The sequence below is a fragment of the Nannospalax galili genome, unplaced genomic scaffold (assembly GCF_000622305.1).
Source record: "Nannospalax galili isolate Female #2095 unplaced genomic scaffold, S.galili_v1.0 scaffold708, whole genome shotgun sequence".
NCBI lineage: Eukaryota > Metazoa > Chordata > Mammalia > Rodentia > Spalacidae > Nannospalax > Nannospalax galili.
Window position 1 is genome coordinate 574,707 of NW_008358110.1, and position 18,010 is coordinate 592,716.

The 18,010-nt window shown below is 39.6% G+C and overlaps 1 protein-coding gene across 3 annotated transcripts in view; it reads left to right on the forward strand.

The window, feature by feature from the left end:
- The window catches only part of Xrn1 (5'-3' exoribonuclease 1), a gene marked incomplete in the record, with an annotated part of 152,837 nt that overhangs the window by 118,592 nt on the left and 16,235 nt on the right, over positions 1 to 18,010 (forward strand). For all 3 annotated transcript variants that reach the window (XM_029557814.1, XM_029557813.1, XM_017795169.2), the window contains 4 exon segments: positions 8,869 to 8,930; positions 11,719 to 11,829; positions 11,989 to 12,111; positions 12,704 to 12,863. In XM_029557814.1, the coding sequence (XP_029413674.1) occupies positions 8,869 to 8,930; positions 11,719 to 11,829; positions 11,989 to 12,111; positions 12,704 to 12,863 (456 nt within the window).

Sequence of the window (18,010 nt, forward strand, 5' to 3'; positions counted from 1 at the left end):
GAGAAGCTACTCCCTAAATTGTCCTCTGACCTCCACATAACTGCCATCACACACACACACACACACACACACACACACACACACACACACACACAGAGCAAATAATTGTAATCTTTAAAAAATTTTAGATAAATAGAAATAAAGTCATCCTTTTAAAGTATATAGTCAGTGTTTTGGGTTTTTTTGTGGATTTGTTTTGTTTCGTTTCGTTTTGTTTTGTTTTTGTTTTGTGGTATCCTCACCAAGTTGAACAATCCATACCTCTATCTAAATATAGAGCATTTTTAAAATATTTTTTATTTATGTATATGAGGGTATTGCCTGCATGCGTGTAAGTACACCTATGTTGTGTAGTGCCCAAGGAGGTCAGACAAGGGCATTGAATTTCCTGGAACTGGAATTAGGGACAGTTGTTAACCACCATGTGGGTGCTGAGAGTCGAACCTGGGTCCTCTGCAAGAGCAGCCAAGTGATCTTAACTGCTGAGCTATCTCTCTAGCCCAATATAAAGCATTTTTATCTCCCCTAAAACAGTTCATTTTTTTTTCTTTTCTTTCTTTTTTTATTCTTAGTTGGTTATTTGTTAGCCCTGAACTAATGTCCATCCTCCTGCCTCATCCTCTTGAGTGCTGGGATTAAAGCTATACACCACCATAGCAACCACTAATTTACTGTGTATTTATTTATCTATCCTGGACCTTTCACATAAATAGAATAAGAAAAAGTGTGACCTTTTATAGCTAGCTTCTTTTACTTGGCATGATATATTCAATCATGTATCATGGTGCTTGACATCATGTTATAGCATCAATAAATACTTGGTTTTATGACTGACTAATAGTCCTTTGTGTGGATATCATATTTTCCTTTGTCCACTAATCCACTGTTGGGCATTTGGAGCTATAATGAATGATGGTGTTGTGAATATCTATATACAAATTTTTATGAGAACAAATGATTATAATTTTAAGTATATACTTAGGAGTAGAATTACTGAGTCATATGGTAACTGTACCAAATTGCTTTTCAAAGTGACTATATGATTTTACATTTCTATCTGGAAAATGTAGCCCAATTTTTCCACAGTGTCCATTTCCTTGATAATAGCCATAGTAGACTGTGAAGTAGAATCTCCATGTAATTTTGTTTTGCAATTCATTAATGTCTAATAATGTTGAGTAGATTTTCGTCTGCTTATTGACTATCTTGCCTTCTGGAGACAGTCTGGAGAAATGTCTGTTCAAATCCTAAGGGCTTGTTGTCATTATTAAATGTCATCAGCCTTCATGTTCCACCTGCCTTAGCTTCCCCAGTGCTAAGGTATAGGCCTACACCACCATGCCCAGGCTAGGTTTATTTTTAATTGTATGGCCTTTTTCCTTTTGACTTAGTAAAAGTTACATATATGCTGGGCATAGTGGTACATGGCTTTAATCCCAGCACTCAGGAGGCAGAGGCAGGTGATCTCTCTGAGTTTGAGGCCAGCCTGGTCTACATAGTGAGTTCAGACCAGCTCAAACAAAATGAAACAAAAGTTACTTATATACTAGATTCTGCATACTTGGCAGGTACATAGTTTGCCAATACTTCCTACCATTCTATGGATTTTTTTTTTTTTTTGGTCTTTTTTGAGACAGGGTCTCCCCCGTAACCCCAGCTGCCCTGGAACTCACTAGTGCTGGGACTAAAGGCATTTGCCACCACGCCCGGCCTGGATTGTCTTTTAACTTTCTTTATAGTGTGCTTATACCTGAAAGTTTTTAATATTTATGAAGTCTAATTTATGGGTTTTTTTCCGACTCTTTTTATGTTACTTATTCCTTTGGTATTGACAAATATAAAGTCATAAGGAGTTATATCTCTTCTTCTAAAGGATTTGTTTGCTTACTTCCTTGGTTTTTAGAGAGACAGTCTCTCTGTGTAACCCAGACTGGCCATGAACAGACCTGCTTCCTCAGCATCCTGAGTGCTTTTTAAAGGGCTTTATAAGCCAGGCGTGGTGGCACACACCTTTAGTCCCAGCACTTGGGAGGCAGAGGCAGGCAGATCTTTGTGAGTTCGAGGCCAGCCTGTTCTACATAGTGAGTTCCAGGACAGCTGGGGCTACAAGGAGACCCTGTCTCAAAAAAAGACAAAGGGCGGGGGCAGAAGCAGATGGATCTCTATGAGTTCCAGGCTAGCCTGGTCTACATAGTGAGTTCCAGGCCAGCCAGGGCCATGCAGTGAGATGCTGTCTCAAAAAAAAATAAAGGGGTTTATAGTCTTAGCATTTATATTTAGGTCTCTTTTTTCACTTTGAGTGGACATTTATGTATGGAATGAGGAAGGAGTGTTCACTCTTTTGTATCTTTTGCACTGTCTCAACGCCATTTGTTAAAATACTATCCTTTCCCCATTGAATTCACCTAGTACCCCTATTAAAAATCAGTTGACCATCCATCTTTGTGGTTATTCCTGGGCTCTCGGTTCCATTCCACTGATCTATAAACCTCTATGCAAACAATACACTGTCATCATTACTGTTGCTTTCTTATAAGTTTAGAAATCAGTTTGAGTCTTCCAGCTTTGTTTGCCTTTTTCAAGATTGTTTCAATTACTTATTTTGTAAGTTTATTCCTGCATTATTTTTAATGCTATTAGCAGTGGAACTGTGTTGTTAATTTTATTTTTAGATTGCTGATTTATATTTATGGAAATAAAACGAACTTATATATTGATGTTAATACCTGACAAAAGCAACCTAGTGACTGAAAGGTTTACTTTGGCTCACAGACTGAGGGTATAGTCCATCCTTTGCTGGGGAGCCTTGGCAGCAAGAGAGGCTCTAGCCGTGGTGGCAGGAGTATGAGGCAGCTGTTCACATTTGCACCTGTAGTTTGGAAGAAGAAAGAGATGAATGTTGGTACTCAACTTACTTTCTCTTTATCCCTTTATTCCTGTACTGAGTTAAGTCCAGGACTTAAGCCCATGGGATAGTGCCACCCACATTCAGGGTGAGTCCTTCCTTCCCAGTTAAAGTTCTCTACAAGCATCCACACAGAGATTCCCAGAAGTATGACTCCTGGATGATTCTAAATCCAGTCAAGGTAACAGTGAAGGTTAACCACTGAACCCGTTGTGGCATCTACAAATAGAATTTTACTTCTTATACAATCTGGATGCCTTTCTTTTGTTTTTAGCCCTAATTGCTCTGGTTAGCACTACTAATATAGCATTGAAAGAGGAGGCTTCCTTGCCTTATCTCTATCTTGAAAGTAAGCTCTCAGTCTTTCACTGTTATGTTACATGATTGTAGCTGTGGGTTTCAATGTCTTCTATTAAGTGAAATTTTTTAAATTTTTTATTGAATTTTGTGCATTTCATACAGAAAATCATCTTTATGCTTCCTTTCCCTTTGATACCCTCCCATAGCCCCCCACTGGAGTCCATACATTCTGTCATTTGTATTACTGCCTATTATGTAAGGTTAGTGTCCCCAAATGTCCCTCAGTGCAAGTTCATGCACTGGGATCTAGTCAACCTATCTAGAGTCCCTCCCTTTAAGATCAGCTCTTCCTCACCCAGCAGTAATCAGCTGCCAATAATTCTTTGACTGTGGTTGGGGCTGCTGTTCATTTCCACAGTTCTGTGCTGAGTTTTTGTCTGCTTAAGTTTGCTTGGGTCTTGTGCATTCTGACACCATTACTGTAGGTTTGTATGAGAAGGGTCCCAGGCACCTGTAGGACTATTTCTGTATGGTCATGCACCTCCTCCCTGGCTCTTACAGTCTTTCTGCCCCGCTCCCCTTCTGCAATGGTCCCTGAGCCCTCAGTGGGTGGGTTTTAATATAGGAGTTCTGTCCAAGGACACACACTCTGCAGACTCTTATTCTCTGTGTTTTGGTCATTTGTGACCTTTTGCATTCTGGCCCTCTCTTGCACAAGGGAACTTCATTGATAAAAGCTGAAAGAAACATTAGTGTACTGTGGTCTGTGAGCCTTAGGTGTAGAGGTTGCATCCTAGATGTGCCACTTAGATTTGGGCAATTCTCAGACAGTCTGTGTGTGTGACCAGTTGTGGAACTCTATAATTATCTCTGTCTCTTGAAAAATAAATGAGAATATTCTATATCTATATTCCCAATTCTTATTTTTATCTTGAAGGAATACTAGATTTTATTAAGTGTTCTTTCTTTACTTTTTTTTCTTCTTTCTTTTTTTTTTCAGTTCTGAGGATTGAACCTAGGACCTCACACCTGCTAGGCAAAAAATACTGTGGAGTTACATTCCCTAGATCCTTAAATTAGTTTATGTGGTGGGGGGGGAGTTAATATATGTTTATGTGAGTGTGTGTGTGTGTGTGCATGCACATGCACATGCATGTCTATATCTGTGTGTGCCTATTTGTGGAGGCCAGAAGTCAAAGTCAGCTATATTCTTTGATCTCTTCACCTTTTTTGTTAAAATTTTTATTATATTTATTTATTTTGTATATGTGGGTATACACAGTTCTCTCCTTTCACTATATGGGTCTTAGGGATCAAATACATGTTGTCAGGCTTGGCGGCAAGCACCTTCACCTGCTGAGCCATTTTACCAGCTCATCTACCTTATCTTTTGAGACAGAATCTTTCTGAACTTGGAGCTCAGTGATTGACTTGACAAATTACCAATGAGCTCCAGGAACCTTCTTGTCTCTACCCTTCCCCCAGCACTGGAGTAGCAAACACATGGTTCCATGCCCAGATTTTAATTCGTTTCTGGGGATCCAAACCTAGATACTCATGCTTATGTAGCAGACACTTTACCACATGAGCTATCTCCTCCCTGTCCCCTACCCACAGACTCTTAATTTTTTTCTTCTGTATCTCTTGTGATGATTTGCCCTCTATTGAACTTATCTGCGTCCAACTGATTATATCTCATATGTTGAACCAACTTCGCATTCTTAGGGAAAGCCCTACTAGGTGACAACATATGATCCTTTTTCTATACTGTAGGAGTTAGTTTGCTGGGTTAGGGTTTGGGGGGTTTTTTATTGTTTTTACTTTTTTTGGAATTTTTTGGCATCTGTATTCAAAAGGGATAATTTTAATTGTTTTGGAATGGCTTTGATTTCAGTATCATGGTAATACTGGCCTCATTAAAAAAAAACTGAGAAATAGTTCCTCCTCATCTTTTTTTGGAAGAGTTTTGGAAAGAATGGTGTTATTTCCTCTTTAAATGTTTGCTAGGATTCACCAGTAAAGCCATCTGGACCTGAGACTTTCTGCTCTTTGTGGGATGATTTTGGTTTTATTTTCACTTACTTATTGGTATATATTAATTTTACATATTTAATTGAATTCAGCATATTTCCACACATGAATACAGCACACACTGATCAAGTCCAACCTCATTTACCTACCCTTCCTGCACCCCACCCTTCCCACTTTTTTAATGGGAAATTTTTATACTTAGTAATTCAGTCTCTTGTTACAGTGCTATTCAGATTGTTGGTTTCCAGATGAGTTCACCTAAATAGTGTGTTTCATTATAGGAATCTGCCTGTTTTATCTAGGTTATCTGAGTTGTTACCATATAGTAGCCAAGCATTTCTTTATAGGCTTTTTATTTTTGTAAGACTAATGATAATATTCCTGCTTTCATGTCTGTTTTAAATTTTGTGATTTATTTGTTTCATGTGTATGAATAGTTTGCCTGCATTGTATGTAAGTGTACCCATGCATGCAGTGCCCATGGAGGCCAGAAGAGGGTGTTATATCCTCTGGAAGTAAAGGATGGTTATTGACTGTCATATGGGTGCTGAGAACCTTAACCTGGGTCTTCTGCGAGGGCAGCCAGTGTTCCAAACAACTGAGCCATCTCTCCAGCCCCCAATTCTGATTTTAGTTCTTTATGTCTTCTTTTTGTTAGAAGAGGATTACTTTCACCTAGAAGTTCAAGGCCAGCTTGGGTAACCCAGTAAGATGCCATCTCAAAATAAAAGCTCCAAGGGACTAGGAATTTGGCTCAGTCAATAAAGTGCCTACCACAGAAGCATGAGGACCTGAGTTTGAATCCCCAGCATAAAACCCACATAAAAGCTGGACATAGCAGCAAACTTCTGTAACCCCAGTGCTGGGAGTGGGTGGAGACAGTAGAGTCCCTGGAGCTCACTGGCCAGCCAGTCTGGCCAAATTGGTGAACTCTGGGTTCATTGAGAGACTCTGTCCCAAAAATTAAGGTGGAGAGCTATTAAGGAAGACACTCAATGTTGATTTCTGGCCTCCACACACATGTACACTTGTATGAACACAAGTGCATATGAACCATACACACAGACACACACACACAAAATTCTGATTTCTGTTGGTTTTTTCGGTTTTCTATTCTCTATTTCATTTATTTCCACACTAACCTCTACTAGTTCCTTCCATCTTCTTTGGGTTTAATGTCCTTTTTCTACTTTCTTTTTTTTAATTTTTTATTTTATTTTTAATCGTGTATATGTATGTGTGTAGCTGTGTATATGTACATTAATACTGGAGTCCACAGAGGCCGGAGGTGTCAGATCCCCTGGAACTAAAATTACAGGTGATAGTGAGCCACCTGATGTGGGTCCTCCGGAAGAGCAATACATGCTCTTAACCACTGTGCCATCTCTTCAGCCCCCTTTTTCTGGTTTCTTAAGATAAAAGATTAGATTATGGATTTGAAACCTTTCTCCTTTTCCTTTTCTTCCTGGGCTCAAACTCATAGCAGTCCTGCCTCAGCCTCCCATTACTGGGATTAGGCGGGCATAGTGGTGCATGCCTTTAATCTCAGCCCTCGGGAGGCAGAGGCAGGTGGCTCTCTGTGAGATAGAGGACAGCCTGGTCTACATAGTGACTTCCAGGTGATCTGGGACTTCCAGGTGATCTGATTCTGTCAAAAAAAAATACTGGGATTATAGGCATGAGCCACCACACTTGTCCTCTGGTCCTCTTCTTTTTTATTTTATTCTTTTCTTTTGGTCTTGGGGTTGCCATGTAGCCCTAGCTGTCCTGGAACTCACTATGTAGACCAGGCTGGCCTTGAACTCACAGAGATCCACCTGCCTCTGCCTCCCGAGTGCTGGGACTACAGGCATGCACCACCACGCCCGGCTTGTCCTCTTCCTTCTTAAGATAGGCATTTGCAGTTGTAAATTTCCCTCAACGTATGACTTTGGCTGTGTTTCATAAATTTGGGAATAGTATGTTTTCCTTTTTTAATATTTTTATGTGTATGAGTGTATTGCCTACATGTATGTAAGTGCATTCATATCACGCAGTGCCCATGGAGGTCAGAAGAGGGCATTGGATCCCCTGGAACTAGAGTTATGGACAGTTGTTAGCCATTCTGTGGGTGCTGGGAGTTGACCCCCGGTCCTCTGCAAGAGCAGCCAGTGCTCTTAACCACTGAGCCATCTCTCCAGCCCTATGTTTTCCTTTTTACTCATCTTAAAGTATTTTCTAGTGGTACCATCTTTGGTACATAGGTTATATATACTGGGACTATAGATATGCATCACCCTGTTCAGCTGAAGGTTTTATATTTAACACAAGTGCACTATAATTTTCCCTCAAATTATAGTTTGTATAGTAATTCAGTTATTCTATGTGTCAACAAAGGTTTACTATCCATATGTTGTCACTTTTTCATTTCTTTTTATAAGATTACATCCTTTCCTTCCTGTCTTCCTTATTTCCTTTATTGTCTTCTGTTCTCTCTATCTTATGTCATGTCCTCCCTCTACTACTTCATCCTCTTTCCTTTATATATTCTTAGAGAGCTTTCTAATTTGTCTCTTACTCTAAACAATGGGGTATTATTTATAATTAATCTTTTTATGTGTATGAGTGTTTGCCTGCATATATATATTGCACCCTTGTCGTGCAATGCCCGTGGAAGTCAGAAGAGGGCATTGGAGCCACTGGAACTGGAGTTAGACTGTTAGCCACCATGTGGGTGCTGAGAACTGAAACCCCCACCCCCAGTCATCTGCAAGAGTAACCAGTGCTCTTAACTGCTGAGCCAGCTCTCCAGACCCCTCATATTTAATTTTACTAAAACACAGTTCTGCTTAGAACCTTTCTGTGATTGGTTGCCTGTTGCATATAACTTAATTCCATGTTCTTCAATATCTACCAGATTATGACTCACACTTACTTTAGTTCCACTGAGTTTGACTTTAGTCCTTAACCTCCAGCAAAACTGGTCTATTTAGAATTGGAGAAGTACATTCCTTTTTCTTTCTTTTTTATTTTGTTATTTTTATTTTACATGTATGCATGTATTGCCTGCATGTAGGTAAGTGCATCCGTGTCGTGCAATGCCCACGGAGGTCAGAAGAGGCTGTCGGATCCCCTGGGACTGGAGTTACAGGCAGTTGTTAGCTGCCATGTGGGTGCTGGGATTCAAACCCGGATCTTCTGCAAGAACAGCCAGTGTTCTTAATTAACCACTGAGCCATCTCTCCAGCCCCATCCTTTCTTCTTTCATGTCTTTCCCACTGTTCCCTTTGCTGGAATACTCAGCCTCCTGTTTTGCACTTGAGGATCTACCATTCTTCAAAGTAAATTTAGAGGCCACGTTCCTTTTCTTTTATGATTATCTGCAATTATCTCTTCTCTCTCTCCCCTGGATTTTAAGTTCCTTGATATGCTCAGGGAGCACTTGCCTGGTGAGCACAAGGCTCAATCCCCAGCATTGACAAGAAAAGAAGAGGGGAGAGAGAGAGACAGAAACAGAGACAGACAGAGAGGGGCTATTCTTGAAATTCTTTTAATTTTAAGCACAGTACTTTGCTATGGTAAATACTTGATAAATTTAACTGGTATTCGTTAAGCTCTTTCACTTACCAAAATTTCTGTTTTCTTGTCTCTAGTTAAGGAAGAATGTAAGAGTCCTAAAGCTGAGTGTCAGTCACAAAAGTCATCCAATAAGCAGGTAAGCTTTCTTGAAATCGATTTGTAGTAGCCAGATTTTTTTTTTTTAATGCAGTTGGTGGTTGTATGAATCTAACTAAATTTAGTAACTTTTTCAACAATCTATAAGGAATCTGTTGGAATTCATAGTTACTTGAGCGGAAGGCTGCCAGCTGGAGTCCTGGGTTTGAAAATAGCTGCATCTCTAATCCTGATTTTGCCACTTAATAGTTGGGTGACCTTAAGCAGCTTTTAACAGCTTCAACTTTATCTTTAAAACAGAAATAAAATATTGATCACTTGAGGCTTTTCTCAAAATATGTAAGTATAAGGCTGGGTGTGGTGGCACACCTTAACCCCAGGACTAGGGAGGCAAAAGAGTTTGACATGAGTGCCACATGTGCACTTTTCTGCGCATATATTATACCTTAATATATACTTAATGCACTTTTTTTTTTTTTTTTTTTGGTCTTTTTGAGACCGAGTTTCCCTGAAGCCCCACGTGGCCTGGAACTCACTCTGGAGACCAGGCTGGCCTCTGCCTGGTCTCTGCTGGGATTAAAGGTGTGCTCCTGACTTTAATACACATTTTTTAAGTGAATCTCTTGAGCTGGGCATGGAGCTCGGTGATGCAGTGCTTCCCTAATATGTGAAAGACCCTGCTTCAATTTCTACCCTTGCCCTCCCACAAAGAAAATCTGTAATAAACTAGTAATCTACTAAATATACTTTATTTGTATAATTTATTGGTTATGGATATGGATGTGGGTGCTGTGGCATGCACATGGAGTCGGCTTTCTTCTTCCACTATGTGGACCCTGGAGATTGAACTCAGGCAGTTGGCCTTGGTGGCAAGTATCTTTACCTGCTTGAGCCATTTCACCTGCCCTTAACTTTTAATGTCCTTTTCTTCTGAAACGTTTTGTTTATTAGATTTTGGGGGGTTTGTTTGTATACTGGGTCTCTTGTAGCACAGGTTGGCCTCTGAACTCATAGTGTAACTCAGGATGACCTTGAACTGTTGCTCCCCCTGCTTCTACTTCCCAAGTACTGGGAATACAGGCTTGCGCTAGCACACCTGGCCCTTCTGAAACTCTTATCCTCTAATCTGCTTTGTTCTGTGAAAGAGATTGGTTTTTAAAAATGTACATCTTTAATGAAGCCTCTGAACTATTAGTGAAGCCATCATCATTTTTCAAATAATATTTTTAATTTTAAAACAAGCTGAAATACAGTTAGAAACATTGCTGTTATGGATTTCTTGGTTGGTTTGAACTGCTAAAAATAAAAGTACTATATTCTGGTAGCTTAAACATTAAACATTTATTTCATAACAGTTTTAGAGAGTTGGAAGTAAAAATAAAGTCAATGGCAGAATAATGATTTATTTTTAGTGTTTGGGAGAATTTTGTTGTCTTTGAGACAGGGTCTCATATAGCCTAGTCTGGCCTCTTAACTTACTATGTAGCTGAGGCTGGCTTTGAACTCCTGATCCTCCTGCCTCTACGTCCTAAAGAGTGCTAGGATTGCAGGTGTGTACCACCATGCCCAGCTGGAATAATGTTTTAAATAGTAAAATAAAGTACATAAATTTAAGAGAAAACAGCAACATTGAAATACTGAGAGGCTATTATTGTCTTATAAGATCTTTCCTTCTGGCTTATAGTTACATGGCCCCTTAAATTCTTTTTTTTTTTTAAATGCTTTTTTGAAATTTTATTTTATGTGTATGCGTCTATTGCCTGCATGTAGGTAAATGCACCTGTGCCGTGCAATGCCTGCAGAGGACAGAAGAGGCTGTTGGATCCCTTGGAACTGGAGTTACGGACAGTTGTTAGCTTCCATGTGGGTGCTGGGATACAAACCTGTGTCTTCCGCAAGAACACCCAGTGTTCTTAACTGCTGAGCCACCTCTCTAGCCCTAAGCCCCTTAAATTCTAACATGGTAGAAGGAAAAGACTCTTTTATCTTTCTTCCTTTTTTTTTTTTTTGGTCTTTTTGAGACAGAGTCTCCCTGTAGCCCCAGCTGGCCTAGAACTCACTATGTAGACCAGGCTGACCTTGAACTCACAGAGATCTTCCAAGTGCTGGGATCAAAGACGTGTACCACCACGCCTGGCCTTCTCTTTCTTCTTTTAAGGATGCTAAGCCCATCATGGATGCTCTACCTCATGACTTCATCTGACCCTAATTATCTCATAAAGATCAAAGCAGCTGCTGATAGCTGGTATTGATGACCACTACACATCAGCCAGGGGCTGCATGGCCATCATGGGCAACTTCACCAAGGCCACCTTTGATGCCATCTCTAAAACCTACAGCTATCTGACCCCTAACCTCTGGAAAGAGACGGTCTTCACCAAGTCTCACTGTCAGGAATTCACCAATCATCTTGAGAAAACTCACACCAGAGTCTCTGTGCAGAGAACCCAGGCTCTAGCTGTGGCTACTACCTAGAGCTTTTATATGAGGAAAATAAAGTCTGTTTAAAAAAAAAAAAGATCTGCCTTTCCAATACTATTCCATTGGAGGGTTATTGTTTCATCATTAGGATGGAGGAAGTGTGCGTAAACATGCAGGCCATATCAGTGGTTTATTGCCTGTATTCATAATTGAAAGAAATGCTAAATCTCATTTATAGATAAATGAAGATAAAGATACAATTTTTCGCCATTCTGTTTTACAGGCCCTTTTTATTTCTTATGCCATAGAAGAGAAAGCAGTACATAAAATACAATATTGTTCAGTTATTTAGGATGTTGCTAAACAGTAACTATGAATTTATTTTCACAAAAAGATTTTTTTTTTAGACTTGTAGAGGGGCTACTAGGTGTAATATTAAACTGTTGAAGAGAAGTGAAAGCCCAGGAACCTTAGAAGCCCAGAAGGTTGTGACTGGTCACCCAAATGCTGTTGATAAGGTAAAAAAAAAAAAAAAAATCCTTTATTCAGTTTCTCTTTCCAAGTTTTAACATCTAGGAAAAATAATTATGTGAAAATTATGCTAATATTTTGAGGGTAAAATCTAGTCTTTTACTGTATCTTTCTACTTTCATCACTATGCATACTTGTTCTTTTAGCCTAACTCTGGAATTGAGAATTTTTTAGCATCTCTGAATATCACTAAGGAAAGTGAAATACCGTCAGCTCACCATGGAGAACCTCCAAATGAAGAGCACTTGTCACCACAGTCGTTTGCTATGGTTCGTATGTTGCAGCACCTCTGTCCTATGATAACTTCTCCTCTGTTAGCCAAGCATACAAAGCCCACCCAGCTACTCAAACTTTGCCTCAGTGAGCCTGGGGTGTTTGTTTTTGTTTTCTCTTTAGACCACAGATCCCTGCTTTTTAAGTGACTAGGCTAAAAGTTAAATAAGATAAGTATTATTTCTGTACCTTGAATGTACCTTGAAATGTAATTTTTTTTTTTAGCCCTCGACTATCTTTTCTTCTTTGGTCTTTTTGAGACAGAATCTCCCTGTAGCCTTAGCTGCCATGGAACTCGCTATGTAGACCAGGCCGGTCTCAGTCTCACAGAGATCTGCCTGCCTTTGCTTCCCAAGTGCTAGAATTAAAGGCATTTGCCACCTGTATCTTAATTTTTAACAGTGGAACTCTTCAAACTAAAAAAAGGGCTGGGAACGTAGCCCCGTGATAGAGCTCCTGTCTAGCAGACATAAGGACAGCACCTCAAAAGAAAAATAACCTCAAAAAATGAAGGATCAGTATAAATCTAATAAATCTAATGTTTATTTTCTTCATCCTCACATCTCCATATGTATCTTTTATAAAAAGAAAGGAACACGGATGCTTAAAGAAATTTTAAAAATTGATGGCCCCAACACCATGGACAGTAAGAATGACATGAACCAATTCAGTAATGAGGTTACTGTTTCTGCTAATAGAAGAGATGAATATGGACTGTCATCACAACATAAACCAAAGAAGAAATTAGGTAAGTTAATGAAGTACTGCTACTAATTGTGAATATCATTTCCAGAAGTTTAGTTCATTTGATTTCTTTGGAAAAAAACATTACAGTTTTTGTGTGTGTGTGTGTGTGTCTGTCTGTCTGTCTGTCTGTCTGTCTGTCTCTGTGTCTCTGTGTCTGTATCTGTGTACATGTGTGGATCCCAGAGGACAACTTTGGGGGAGTCAGCCCTCTTCTACCATGTGGGTCCTGAGGATTGGACTCAGGTTGTCAGGCTTGGCAGCAAGCACCTTAACCTACTGAACCATCTCTTTCTATGTCCTTTCAAAGATAAAACTGGGGACTAATGTGGGGCATGGTGGCACACGCCTCTAATCCCAGCACTCTCTGTGAGTGAGTTCAAGGCCAGTCTGGTATACATAGTGAGTTCCAGGCCGGTTGGGCTACACTACATGGAGACCCTGTCTCAAAAAGACAAAATAAAACTGGGGCCTGAAGAGATGGTTCAGAGGCTGAGAGTACTTGCCATACACCCATGAAGACTAAAGTTCATATTCTAGTAACAAGACAGGAAGCCCATGAGTACCTGTTGCCCCAGCTTCAAAGGTGGGCAGAGACAAGATGGTCACTGGGGCTTGCTGGCTTCTGGAATTGCTAGCTTCCAGCCTAGCCAAAAAAAGCAAGCCCCAGGTTCAGGGAGAGACCCTGTCTTAAAGGAGAGTGATAGAAGAGTATATCCAGTGCCCTCTTCTCGCCTACACATACATACACACAAATAATAAATAAATAAATAAATAAATAAATAAATAAATAAATAGGCTAGAGGGATAACTCAGAGATTAAGAGCATATACTGCTCTTGTAGAGGTCCTGAGATTGGTTCCTATGTCAGATGGCTCACAACCACCTGTAACTCCACTTTCAGAGGATCCAATAGTTCTGACTTCCTCAGGCATCTGTACTTACATGCACACACCCCCAACACACATAAATACATAATTTAAAATAATAAAAAGTAAACTTTAAAATATAAATAAGTAACTAAATAAAGCACTATTTTAAGTCAGATGTTATGGCTCACACCTATAATCTCTGCTCTTGGGATGATAATGCAAAAGAATTACTGAGTCTAAAACCAGCCTGCAGTGCATAGTATAGTAAGCTCCAGGTCAGCTTAGGCTATATAAACAGACAGGGCAAAACCCTGCCTTAAAACTACTATTTTTAAGTTTGAGAACAGCATGGTCTACATAGCAAGTTCCAGGCCAACCAAGGCTGTATAATGAGACCCTGTCTTACAAAAGAAAAACTACACTTTTGCTTGGTCTTATTTATTTATTTTGTATTTTTTGGTTAGTTGGTTGGTTGGTTTGGTTTTATCTTTTTGAGACAGTCTCACTATGTAGTTTTGTAGCCCAAATGGACCTAAATGCTTATTCCTCCTGCCTCAACTTCTTGCATGCTTAGAATTACAGGCATGTACCACCATACTTTGCTTATTTTTATTTTTTAGAGAATAATATTTTAAGCTATATATGGTAATGCACACTTATAAAACTAACACTTGAGAGGCTGAAGCAGGAGGATTGCTTGAAGATCAAGGTCAACTTGGGCTACACAGTCAGACTCTGCCCCTCCAAAAAAAGAAAGATTTTTTTTTAACTTGTGTCACTTATGAAGTAGTATGACTGTGATTAAAGATTTGTAAGCCCTAAATCTTCTTGAGACTACTTAAAATGTACTATTACAAGTAGATACCCAAAAAAGAAGAAGAAGAAAAAAAAGTAGATACCCAAACGTTGAAAGATGTCCACATTTTAAATGATTATATATGTTTAAATACAGTTCTAAAAATGTTTTCCTGTTTATAAAAGGAGAACAATGAATTACAAGTAACTTGTGGTAGTTATATATAAAGCAATTAGCACTGTCAACTCAACATAGATGCCATTGATATTAGTACTTATATTAAAATAATTTAGTATTTTCATTGTTTTATTTTATGTGTATGAGTGTATTGCCTGCATGTGTGTAAGTGCACCGATGTAAATGCCCAAGGAGGTGAGAAGAGGGCATTTAGATCCCCTGGAATTAGAATTACCAGTGGTTGTTAGCTGCCATGTGGGTGCTGGGAACTGAACCCGGGTCCTTTGCAAGAGCAGTCAGTGCTCTTGACCGCTGAGCCAATTCTCCAGCTCCAATGTTAAAATAATTTAACCACTATAAAAAAAAATCAGTTAAAAATCATTAATAAGGATGTACATTGGAAGCAAGTAGTTGCCTGAAATCTATGATGCCTGTGAGGTAGCATGTAACACTCAGATGGATTTTGGTGAATATCTGTGATTATTTAGACCTTAGTCCCTTACATTTTAGTGTATAGTTATGTAATTATCTGCCGAAATCTACCAGGAAGAGTGATTCAAACAAAAGTGGATTTGAACAGGATTTTCTCAAGTAAATTAAATCATTTCTGAAGTTATTAAGGATCAAAATCTGGAACAAAGGTAGAGCCTAGTCCATTTTATACTCCAGTGAATATTGGAATAATGAGTAAAATTTCAGGTGGTCAGGCTTGGCAGCGGAGCCTTTATCCATTGAGCTATCTCACTGATCTTCAGAAGCTATTAGAAATTATTTATCAGAGTGATAAACTACTGAACTAGATCAAAATAAATTTTTAGACAAAAAATGAATAAATCTCATCCCACTGTCAAAGACAATTAAGTTTTACTTAATTTCACTATAGAGAAAGCATAAAGAACTGAGTAGCTCAGAATCCAGCCATTTAACCTTTTTTTCACTCACTACTAGAGATTGAACCTGAGGCTTCAAACATTCTAAGCAAGTATACTAGAGTCAACCTGCATGTCCTGCCCTTTTTCAATTTCTTTTTCTTTTTTTTTTTTTGAGATGAGGAACTCTATAGCCCAGACAGGTGGTCCTCCTGCCTCCAGCTTCCTGAGTGTCTAGAATTACTGGTCTACGTGCCAGGCCCAGATCTCAGCCACTTTTCTAAAACAGAGGTTTCAAGGCTGGGGATAGCTCAGTTGGTAGAGTTGGTACCCTAGCATGCACAAGGCCCCGAGTTCAGTTCTGAATGCTGAATAAACAGAATTTTTTGGTGTACACCTGTAATACTAGCCCTTGGAAAGTACAGGCGGGAGGATCAGGAGTTCAAGGCTAGCCTGGACTATAATATCAAGTTTGAGGCCAATCTAAGCTTCATGAGAACCTGTCCAAAAAAACAAAAAGGGAGGGGCCATGTATGGTGGTGCATGCCTTTAATCCCAGCATTCCAAAGGCAGAGACAGATTTCTGAGACTGTGAGGCCAGCCAGGTCTTCATAGTGAGTTCCAAGCCAGCCAAGCCTATGTAGTGAGATCAAATCTCAATAAAAAACGTTGTTTACTGAGGTATGCTTTTGTTCTGTTACTAAACTTATTGGTCATAAAGAATGTGACCATTGAGACTGAAGAGATGACTCAGCAGTTAAGAGCATGTGCTACTCTTGTGGAGGACCTGAGTTCATTTCTCAGCACCCACATTGCAGCTCACAGCCATCTATAACTCCAGTTCCAGATGCTCTCTTCTGGCTTCCACGGGTACCAGGCACACATATGATGCACATATATACATGCAGTCAAAACACTCATATACATAAAATCAAAATAAATTTTAAAAAACAAAATGTGAGCATTCAGAAATTTTAAATCATTTTCTATGTAAAAACATTTACATTTAGACAACTTGAAAATTCTTTTTCGTTTTAAAAAAGGATCTGACTGTATAACTCCTCATGGCCTAGAACTGACTGTGTAGATCAGACTGACATCAAACTTGCTGTGATCTAGCCTCTGCATGTGCCAGCCCAGTGCTGGGATTACAGACATGCGCCACCATGCCTGGCAAAAAAACATTTTGGAACAACAAAAATATTCTACCATTAAAGCTGGGCATGGTGATACACGCCTTTAATCCCAGCAGAGGCAGGCGGATCTCTGTGAGTTCAAGGCCAGTCTGGTCTATATAGGGAGTTCCAGGCCAGCTGGGGCTACAGGGAGACCCTTTCTCAAAAAGACCAAAAAAAAAAAAAACTTAAGAAGGCAAAGACAGGAGGATCTCTGTGAGTCCAGCCTGATCTACATAGTGAGTTCCATTCCATCCAGGGTTTGCATAATGAGAACCTCTCTCAAAAAAACAAAGCTCAGCAGGTTAGGGTGTATGCTCCCAATCCTGACAGCATGAGTTCTATCCCATGACTCACATGGTGGAAGGACAGAACTGATTCCCACCAGTTGCCCTCTGACCTCCACACATGCACTGTGGCCCAGGAGACATATGCATACATGCACACACACACAAAAAAAAATAAGCAAATGTAGAAAATAAATGATAAAGTTAAGGACTAATTGTAAATCTGCTCAAGAGAGCCATTTGTTCAAATTACTTGTAGCAGCACCATGTAATCAATCATTCATTGCTCAAAATTGAAACTTTTGGCTATCAATAACTTAAAAGCTTTTTTCTTTTGTTTTGATTTGTGTGTTGTGGGGGGAGAGACTGAGCATAAATCCTGGGGCCATATAAATGCTAAGGAAGCGTGCTGCTGCAAAGCCACATTCCCAACCCCAAAGATTTATTTATTTTTATGTGTATGTATCTGCCTGCATTAGTTTATATGTACCATGTGAGTTCATGTGCCTATAGAAGCCAGCAGTTATCGGAGCCCCTGGAACTGGAGTTACAGGCAGTTGTTAGCCACCATGTGTATGCTGAGAACCAAACCCAGGTCCTCTACAAGAGCAACAAGTACTCTTAACTACTGAGCATCTCTCCAGCCCCCTTGTTTTGGTTTTTGAGAAAATTTCTGAGGCTGGCCTCAAACTTTCTATACACGGCCTGACCTTGAATTCCTGTTTCTCCTGTCTCCACTTCCCAAGTGCTACAGTTACAGGTGTGCTCCATCAGACCCAGTTGTTTTTTTTTTTAATTATTTTTTGTTTGTTTGTTTTTTGACAGAGTTTCACTATGTATCCTTAACTGACCTAGAACTTGCTGTGTAGAATAGGCTAGCCTTGAACTCATGGAGATCTGCCTGCCTCTGCCTCCTGAGTTCTGAGATTAAAGGCATGCACCACTATACTCAGCCCATTTAAATTTTTTTTTATT